A 10336-nucleotide genomic window follows, 5' to 3' on the forward strand; every position below is an offset into this window, starting at 1 on the left:
GCAAAAGCACTTTTTGTGGAAAAGCATCCATGCTAATCTAGACGCACTTTTCCGCAAAAAAGCCCCGATCGCCATTTTCGCCATTGGGGCTTTTTTACACAAAACAAATCTGAGCTGTCTACACTGGCCCTTTTGCGCAAAAGCTTTGTGCAAAAGGGACTTTTGCCTGAACGGAAGCAGCATAGTATTTCCACAAGAAGCACTGATTTCAAACAGTAGGAAGTCAGTGTTCTTGTGGAAATTCAAGCAGCCAGTGTAGACAGCTGGCAAGTTTTTCCACAAAAGCAGCTGCTTTTGCGGAAAAACTTGCCAGTCTAGACACAGCCATACAGAATGGGAAGCGACTGCCTAGGAAGGAGTACGGCAGAAAGGGATCTAGGGGTCAGAGTGGATCACAAGCTAAATAGGAATCAACCGCGTGACACTGTTGCAAAAAAAAGCCAACATGATTCTGCGATGCATTCACAGGAGTGTTGTGAGCAAGACACGAGAAGTCGTTCTTCCGCTCTACTCTGTGCTGGTTAGGCCTCAGTTGGAGTATTGTGTCCAGTTCTGGGCCCCACATTTCAAGAAGGATGTGGAGAAATTGGAGAGGGTCCAGAGAAGAGCAGTCAAAATGATGAAAGGTCTAGAGAACATGAGCTATGAGGGAAGGCTTAAGGAACTGGGCTTGTTTAGTTTGGAAGAGAGAGGACTGGGAGGGGACATGAGAGCAGTTTTCAGGTATCTAAAAGGATATTACAAGGAGGAGAAAGAACAACTGTTCTCCTTGGTCTCTGAGGATAGAACAAGAAGCAATGGGCTTAAACTGCAGCAAGGGAAGTTCAGGTTGGACATTAGGAAAAACTTCCTCCCCGTCAGGGTGGTTAAACACTGGAATAAATTGCCTAGGGGGGTTGTGGAGTCTCTATCACTGGAGATATTGAAGAGCAGGTTGGACAGACACCCGTCAGGGATGGTCTAGATGGTGCTGGGTCCTGCCGCGAGGGCAGGGGACTGGACTCAGTGATTCTCGAGGTGCCCTGTGATTCTATGACTGTGATGAACTCGGGGTAACACCGTAGTCGGGGGCAAGAACCTGTCTCCGGGAGGAGAGGCCCTGGAGGCACCATGCTCAGACTGAGACAGAGCGTGGGGATGGGCCCTGCTGGGGGTTGTGATTTCACACTAGGCGGTGGGACTTGGCCGGAGGCAGTGCAGGACCCCGCAGCCGGCCAGACGGGTGGGTTCGCGAAAGGCGAGTGCCCCACCCCCATGACACGCCACCGAGGCCCTGCTCCTCTGTCTCCTTGAAGGATAAATTTGCCCTGCACCTGTACTCTGTGAACGGCAAGCATCTCTCCTCCGTGCCGCTGGACGAGCAGGTCACAGCCCTGTGCCTCACCGAGGAGTTCGTGGTGCTGGGGACTATGCAGTGCTCTCTCCAGATCTTGGACCTTCTGAGGTAACTAGCCCCCCGCCAGCTCCCTGGCCCCACCGCCGCGAGGTTCTGAGCATCATGCGCCCGTGGTCCTCCGCTTCCAGCGAAGACTCCTCCTCGGGTGCGGAGTGTGTCCCACACCAGCCCGGGGGTAGGCCGGTAGCGTCGCACGTGGGTTTTGCACCTGCCCCAGGGTACCCCGCCGTCTTCGGGAGGAGGAGCTACGCCGGGCAGCCATTCGTGGCCTGGTTCCAGTCGGGGGGAGGTTAGGACGTGGCTGGTGCCTTGTGGCACAGAGAGCAAAGGGGCCACGTGAGTTAAGGCGCTGGCCTTCTCGACTGTGGGCCGAGGGTTCGGTTCCCAGCTACGCTTCTTCTCCAGCCTGGTCCCAGGGGATTCTTAGCAGAAATGTGACCCTTGATATCCTCGGCTGGCTCCCCCGGCCCAGAGACTCCGTCTCGGGGGCTCCTTCGGGGATTAGGCAGCCGATGCTTGCAGGAGGGAGCAAACCTGCCCGTGTCCGTGTTCGGTGGGATCTGGTCCCGCTGGCTCGTGGGTGGAGAGACGCGCCCGTTGTCACTGGCAGGGCAGGGAGTGTGGGCTTGCCGTGTGCGGCGCTTGAAAGCGGGTTGAGCACCCCCTGGGCACGTGGGTCTCCCTGGGAAAGGGTCTGCAGCACTGGCCACGTGGGACCCCACGTGTCCGGGAGGCCCGATCCCAGGGCCGTCTCTTGTGCCATGAAAGGTTTGTTCTGCCGGCCGGCCGGGGCCTGGAGAGCCAAACTTGGCTTCCTCTGTTTCGCGTGTCCCCGTCCCAAGGGGCCGCTGGGATAAAACTCTGTTCTCAGACACCGGCGCAAGCCAGGTGCCACGGAGCCGCATTTGTCCCTGACGCTGGGACTCAGCCACCCCCTCGACGGGTGTGGGAGCAGGAGTGGGAGCCGAGCGGCGTCGGGTCGGGGGGAACAGGCATGAAATGCAGTAAAACCCCCGGATCCGGCTCTGAGCTGGGGGTGAGGGTTAGAGACCCTGCTTTGAAACTCCTTGAGAGGAGGGTGGGTTAGGGCTCTCTGGCCCATCTGCCTCCTTTGCATGGACCCTGCTGTGTCCCCGGCCCTGCCCCACTCATTAAGCACCCCCGCCGTGCGTTGCAGCCTCCAACCCGCGGTGCTGCCGATGCCCATGAAGGTCCCGGTCCACAGCGTGTCCGTGACCAAGGAGAAGAGCCACATACTGGTGGGGCTGGAGGACGGGAAGCTGATCGTGGTGGGAGCGGGCCAGCCTTCGGAGGTAAAGGGACAGCCCCCACCGCGGGGCTCAGGGCGCGCCGTGCCCTTCCCACAGCTGCCCCGGGGCGGGGGCGCTTTGGCCAGGACACACGGGCGTGCTGTGGTGGCTGGCGGGATGGGGGGGGGGGTCGGGAAGGTGCTGCAGGCCCAGCCAGCCCCGGGATCCCCCACAGCCGAACACACAGTCTGGCCCCACCCCAGGGCGTGAAAAGTCTCCGCTCAGCTGAGACACCCTTAAGACAGAGGTTCCGTCTGCTCCACCCTGCCCTCTGTGGTGAGCGGCTCCAGCCCACGAGGGCCGAGCCGCGCTGTGAGACTCCAGCTCAGGGCTCTGTGACGTGGGCCGCCCCCTCTACAGACGTACGTCGGGTCCCCCCGATCCTGCACCCAGTCTGCAGCAAGAGGAGACTCCGCCCGCCAGTAGAACAGGGAGGGGTGATTGCTCCTTCTGGGTACAGCCCAGCACAGACGTGACGTGGCTACGGGAGTCAGGGCCGGGATGCTCAGCCCCCTTGGGTTAGGGGGTCCGTTGTCACCCCTAGACCCTCAGCTAAGGCTGCTTCCTTCATGTTTCCCAGCCAGCAACTCCCCTTCCCCTGAAACCTGGTGTTGGTCTTCACCTCTCTCCCTTTGTCTCTCCCCTTGGGAATCCCGTTATCTCCCCAGGCTGCGCCTAGGTGTCTGGGTTAATCCACATGTGGGTGAGTCAGTGGGAATGCCCCATCCCAGCGCAGGGGGACCCCAGGTTACAGAGCAGACACACTCTACGCCACAGCGGGGTTTATAATTTATTCCAAGGTGGGCTAGGGGCCCACGTCAGCTGGGCGACCCCCCCCCCCCCCCAGCTCCTCAGCCCGGCCCTGCCTTCTTCTCTCCCCACAGGTGCGCACAGGCCAGTTCCACAGGCGGCTGTGGCGTTCCACCCGCCGCATCTCCCAGGTCTCCTCCGGAGAGACGGAGTACAACCCGCCCGAGTCCAAGTGAGCGGACTGTCCCCCAGCAATACCGGGCAGAGGTGCCCTGCCGCAGGGGGTGTCTGAGGGGGGGCGGGCCCAGCCTCGCCACTCGGGCGTACCTGCACTTCTCCCGGGAGCACGGCGCTCGCTGGGACCTGGGTCCGTGGGCAGAGCGTGCCGAGCCGGGAAGCGCGTTCCTTTCCGCGCCAAAGGCCTGCCCACCTCCGCACCGGCGGCTCTGGCTGGCCGAGCCAGGATGCGGCGGACAATCCAGCAGCCCCCACTCCCCAGCCTGGCCTGTTTCCTGCAGAGCTTGAAGTGAAAAACGTGTGTGTTATTCTTCTGGACTTTCTCGCTGGACACGGAGGACAGGAAGCCCGCAGCCCGGGCTCCCCGCGGCCCAGCAGGGCAACGTTGCAATAGACGCGGGACGGTGACCATCGCTGCATTCTCAGTCCTTCTCGGGTGGCCTTAACCAGACCTTGTTGCACTACGTAGAGACCTCGTACCAAAACCCCAGCCTGCTGTCGGCAGGAGGCCAGGCTGCCACAGCGAAGCTTTAATGTGATGAAACTGGCAAGTGCCTGTCCTGTGGGCCCAGAAAGACACCTGCTAACTCTCGCCAATCAGCCCCGAGTCCTAGCTGTGTCTACACCCCGTGGGCAAAGAAGGGTGTTTGCTTTCACTGCGTTTGCGGTCTGTCTGCCTCTTCGACAGGGGCACCCGGATTCAGCAACGCTCCAGGCCCTAGGCATTTGTCTCGGGGCCTCTCCTAACATTCCTGTTGATTTATACCTTTTTTTTTTAAAAAAAAAAGCAAAAATAAATGTGCACAATCTTATTGTCTCCCGAGACTCGTATCTTTCAGGGAGCGTGAGCCGGCATAGCTCGTCGGACGACTGCACCAGCAATAAAACCCTGCCCTTTGCTACCGTGGCCTTCGGCCGCCTCGCAACGCCCTGCCGGCTGTCTCAGCCTCGCGTCGGACATCGCTGCTGGTAGGGAAGAGGACGCGCCTGGCCGGGAGAGGATCCGGCTGGCCTGCAGTCAGGGCAGGTGCAAGAGGAGTCGGGGTTCACCTCGCAACAACCACGGAGCTTCGTAAGAGGGCTTGCCCCAACCCTTCCCCCGAAAGACCAGCGCAGCCCTCAACGCGTGGCGTTTCTCACGGGGCTCCCTGCCGCCGCTTCGCCAGGCTGGGTGAAAGCCGGTGGAGGAGACCGTTTTGCGATCGTAACGGGCGTGAGAGAGCTGCGGCCGTCAAGAGGATCCCCTCGTATCGATCCCCTTCACCACTGCTCCGGGAGACCCCTCTGTCCCTCCGTCAGTCTGTCTGGGTTTGATCCTGAAGTGGCAGGAAATAGAGACGTTTGGGTTTGCAGCCAATGGCCAATGACACTTTCCTGCTTTTAATCGACCTTGGAGGGGATCGGGGGGGAGATGGCCTAGCCCTAACCCTAGCCCTACAGACTTGAAACCTAGAAGGACCCGAGTCCTGATCTCTCCCTGCGCCCAGATGTGTCGAGCCAGAGAGGGGAGGGGGCTTGGATTGGGCTAGAAGGAGCTGTCTGCGGCTATTGCGTGCACCTGCCCGCTCAGACGTAAATCGCAGTGGTGGGGCAGCCCAGCCATCCCTGCCAAAACGGGACGTTCTGTGTTCACAATGCAGCCATGAGCCCATCACCAGAGCGTCTGGCCCCCGAGCAAGGGAGCAATGGATCAGTCCCTGTAGGACCCAGTCACTGTAACTTAGCGGGAAGGAGGAGGGAGCTGCCACATTGTTCCTCACCTTTCCTCTCCACCGGGGAGTCTGGGTCGGGACACAGGCATCACTCTGCCCACGCTCCGGATGCGTCCGCATCCGAACAGCTGTGGAAGCCCCGGCTTTCCTGCCGCGTGCTGACACTTGCACCCTGGAGCCAGCCTGCTCTCCCTGCCCCCGGCCTGTCACTCTGGGTGAGGCGTGAGGGCGGGCAGGGACTTCCGCGCCTGACACCAACCCCTGTCGAACGGCGGCGAGGTTGGGATCTTGGCCTGAGCTTCACAGTCGGGCCCTTCTCCGTAACCGGCCGGAGAGGAGGGAGGGGAGATTCGGGTCAGGCCCCAAAGCTTCTGGCTCTGGCCCAGCTCTCTCCAGAACCAAATGAAACCTCACGGCTCCAGAGGGGCGGCCGTGAGGCGCGGTGTCTGTCCCCCTGCCCTGGCTCTAGGAAACGGCTCCCCCCTCCCTCCCTATTCTCTCAGGATGTTCCATGTGTTACTAGCATCACCGAGTAGAGACAGGGCCCCGCCACCACGTCTAGAGATTTCTCCTCCAAGCTGCAGGTCCCGGGGGAAGGTCTGTGGAGGGAGGCGGGTTGGTGCGAACCTCGGAGACGCTCGAGGAACGTTAGGCTCCGAGTGAGAGTCCCGACGGGCGCACGGGCCCTGTTTGCGAGCCCCTCGAGCAAAGGCGCCTTTGCTTTCGTTAGCCGGGACGTTGGAAGCCGCGGCACCGTCCGTCCTCGCCCTGGCCAGCGAGGCCTTGCTGTAGGGACCTGGACTTCCCACCCCGGGCTGGGAGGAGAGGATGTGGGCTCGCGCAGGAGGACATCTCTGCTGTAAGCCAGGGGGTCAACTGCAAACGCCGCTCCTCAGGGAAGGGAGGCTCTCGAAACGTGCTGCTGCTCGACACCGAGCCCTGTTGCGTGCCGAGGCTGCTCCCAGCCTCCTTTCTCCAGCTCCGGGCTGGAGGTGACTTTGTGATGGGGGACTGGCTAGACCAGGCTCTTCCCCTGCGCCGTGCCTCGGTTCTTGCTTCCCCCGCCCCCCAACTTGTGTAAGGAGAAGAACCAATGCTGGGGGAGAGACTGGAGCAACGCCCTCGCCTTCAGTCCCTGCCCGGAGACCCAGGGCGAGCCCCCGACAGAGCAATATTCGCAGCTTGCGGAAAAGATGGGTTGGAGCCTGCGGGCTGCGTTGTGGTCGGCGTGCACGTAATACGAGAGAGAGAGACTTGTGTAACTTTTTTTTGGAATGATGTCAATCTACAGATTTCTACCCTATTTCCCCCAAAACGGAGCTGTCGAAGTTTGGAGCTTCCCAGAATGCCCCTGGCTTTTTATAGAGCACTGAGACACCCTGTGGATGGGCCTGATCTCTTTAGAACTGGGCGGGCCAGTGGAAATCGCAGGGGGCTTTGCTGGCCCTGTCCTGAAAAGACTTGAATTCCAGGGGCACCTGCTCTCCGGCCGGTCTCTGCCGTGGCCTCCGTGAGAAGGGTTTTCTTCCTCGCCCTGCGCTTGGCTTGCACCTTCTCTGCTTTGGAGGGTGGCACCTGCCGAGCAATTGTCCTGCTCTTCCCAAGCGGGACTGCTCCCAGCTCCACCCACCCCTGCACGTGAAAACCCCCTCCTGGCGCGAGTGTCTACGTCACATGGTCCGCTCTGGGGCACGGCTATAGGTGCCCAAGTTTGGGGGAGGTAGAACTGGCCCCACGCCTGATCCCTGAGTGCAGTGGTATGGCTCTGGGGGGATTACATAAGGGGTCCCTACTTCCCCCCCCTTTATAGGGAGTGAGGGTTCCTGGTGCATCAGCCTTTTGGGGAAGTGACTTCAAACAACGGGCTTGACCAAAGTAGCACCGCTGGGTACCAAACTCTCTCCAGCTTGCAGTCATGCTACAAACTGGTCTCCAAGCACCCTGAACCGGGGGGAGGAGGGTGGCTTTGTGCCATATGGCATTAACGGATCCCCCGGTCTTGTCGGATCGCGTCCCAGTCTGACCCGAGCCCAGCTCTCGTTCCTGGGGAGAGGAGAGCAGCGTTCACTTGGGGAGACCGGCAGAGAATTTGAATAGTCCTGGGGTTGTGAACTCCCCATCTCTGGCCGTGTGGTCCTTCAGGCACTATTTTTGGAGCTGTTGCTTACACGTTTCCTTGAAACCCAACCTTGAGGCGAAATGGCCCACCCAAGTCTTTCACTCACGCTCCCGTCCCAGCTGCCCGGGGAGATGCTGTCCCGCAGGGAGAAGGGTAAATGAGAGACCCACAAAAGTGGTGCGTGCGGTACTCGGAACAAGGGATTTATAGTGTCGCGCTGGCTGCTGATTCTCTCCGAAAGCAAACTAAAGCACAATCCCAGAAAAATGTTTATGCCTTAAACTTGAAGAGGAGCGTGGCCCTGTTCTGTATGGGGATCGTTTGTCGGGTTTGCTAGCAACGAACGGTGTGTGTCATATTTAATAAACTTGATCAAGGAAGAAATGTTTCTTGATGATTCCTAGACCCTCCTACTGCACCCACCTAATGTGTGATAAAACTGTGCGCGTCTCTTGCATCCTTCACGGGAAGACCCCCAAAATGATGACAGTTCAGACTTAATTTACCCATCCGAGCTTTGGGAGTTTTACCCATGTGCCCAACGGTTTGGAAATTTGAACAATTTGCCCCAAGCCACGTTCCCTGTGATCTTTTGCATCCACACGCACATTTTCTCCGTCCATGTGTGGAATAATTTTATGTGGACCGAGGACGTGCGATTGTGCACCCACCACAGCAGAAACGAAACCGAGCTGCGGGTGCTCTGCTGATCCGCTGGGTGGCATTGGGATCTCTCCTGCACAGCCACCCGAACGCGCAGAAGTTTCCTGCAGCAGGGCAATTTCATCCACATCCACACATTGGGCCTCGTTTGTGTTACCCATTTGGGGGCCAAATTGGCTAGTGCCTGCCTTCTCCCCGCAGCGCACGTGCAGGTGGAGGGGGTGCTGAGGGACTAGCGAGGGACCAGCATGGACAGCGGGTGTTTCTGGGCTATCAGAGGCCTTCAAGGAAGCAGTGCAACGTGCCCATTGGAACGGTGGCCCCAGCCCAGTGACCGATGCTGTTATGCTTATAAGAAGCACACCGGATCGGTGTCAGGGGAAAAGGCAGCATGCTGCATTTATTGCAAATACAATGGGAAAAGCAGGGCGTCCAGGCATGCATCCTGCAGATGATCTTACAGTTAACAAGTCCCAGAGCGGTAGCTGTGTTAGCCTGTAACTTTAAAAACAATGGAAGTCCTGTGCCATATGCCATCAAGTGCCAGTGTAATATTTTGTACCAGCACCGCCCCTCTGCCATGTATAGTGGCCAAACCGGACAGCCTCCATGCCAAAGGCTAAATGGACACAAGTCAGACATCAGGAATGGTACCACGTGCAAATCTGTAGGGCCGTGTTTCTTAAACTTTTTAAGACCCAGGAATCCTAAACAATAATTTTTTTTTATGGGGAACACCAAGGATTTTTTATCAGAGGGGTAGCCGTGTTAGTCTGAATCTGCAAAAGCGACGAGGAAATTTCCACTACATGCATCTGACGAAGTGGGTCTTTGCCCACGAAAGCTTATGCTCCTACACTTCAGTTAGTCTATAAGGTGCCACAGGACTCCTCGTCGCTTTTTCAAGGATTTTTTGTTGAGCAAAAAAAAAAAAGGTCGGGGGGAAGGGTCGGGAGGAAAGTTATTGAGAAAAAAAAAGAAAAGGTCGCCTGTCCCTTTAAAGGTGGCCATTTTGAATTCTGTTGTTCTCCGTGGCACACCTCCAACTGCCTCGCGGCACGCCAGTGTACCGTGGAACACAATTTACAGAAACACTGCTGTAGGGGAATATTTTTACCTCCCTCGTCACTCAATCATGGATTTGACTGTAGCCATCCATCTACAAAAGAATTAGAGAGAGGCTACGTCTGCACCGCAGCGCTATTATCCCGAAATAGCTATTCCACGTCTTTTGAGTGCGCCCGTTATTTCGAAATGTAACAGGCTCGCTAGTCTGACATCCCTGTAAACCTCATCCCACGAGGCGTAAGGGTCGTTTCAGAAGAGCGCTTTGTTTCAGAGTAAGTGCTGTGACGTCAGCACCACATTTCGAAACGATATGTAATTTGCATCGCACCAATTGCGTCTCTTATTCCAACCTGCAGTTCAGGGGAGAGGCCGGACTCCCCATGACCCTCCTGCCGTGATACTCGCAGCAGAGTTGGGTCTGGCAACAGGCGCCACACGGCCCCTGCCCACGCTGTTGTTGGGGAAATGCGAGCCCTGCAGTCCCCACGGGTTAGACATCCACCGTGGCCCAGCCGGCTGCTACAGCTACTTCAAAGGGGCTGTCGTGGGCTCCTCTCCACCGTCCTGCCCCCAGCCTGCTCCCCGTCCTTGGCACAAGGCACTCTGGGGCAGCTGCAAGCCCTGTCCCATACCCGCCCACCCTTCCTCCATCCGCCAGCGGCCTTTGGCTGCAAGAAGCTGGATTGACTGGCCTGGAAAAGGGGGTCCTGGCCCTCCCCTTCCATTGTGCTCTCTTCACAGGCTCTGCCCTGGCCAGAGCCAGCAGGGAGCTGGAGGAGTTTGGGCCCCTCTGGTCTCCACAGACCATTCCCCCTGCCTCCTGGAGAGAGGGGCTGGCCCACAGGCGAGGGGGCTGGCCTCGGCCTCCTGAAACATAGCTTCAAGTCCCTGCTCTGGTGCAGACGCGCTGGGTGACCTGGCAGCAGACTCCGTGCCTCAGTTTCCCCTCTCTGACAAATGGGGGTGATCGCGCTGTCCTCCCTCCCGAGGAGGTAGCGAGTCCCAACGCTCCCCAGACTGTAGTGTGTTCCGGAGCAGTCTCTCTTCTAAGGCCGCTAAGGTGACTCTGAGGCCAACAATT

General features: G+C 58.6%; 1 protein-coding gene across 1 annotated transcript in view; it reads left to right on the top strand.

Moving 5' to 3' along the window:
- Positions 1-8332, top strand: part of NBEAL2 (neurobeachin like 2) — a 182143-nt gene extending 173811 nt beyond the window's left edge. Inside the window, 3 exon segments of the mRNA XM_075922980.1 lie at positions 1296-1444; positions 2574-2709; positions 3591-8332. Coding sequence (XP_075779095.1) covers positions 1296-1444; positions 2574-2709; positions 3591-3692 — 387 coding nt within the window. The 3' untranslated portion in view covers positions 3693-8332.
- The last annotated feature ends 2004 nt before the right edge of the window (positions 8333-10336 follow it).

Source organism: Pelodiscus sinensis, chromosome 2, assembly GCF_049634645.1.
Source record: "Pelodiscus sinensis isolate JC-2024 chromosome 2, ASM4963464v1, whole genome shotgun sequence".
NCBI classification, from domain to species: domain Eukaryota; kingdom Metazoa; phylum Chordata; order Testudines; family Trionychidae; genus Pelodiscus; species Pelodiscus sinensis.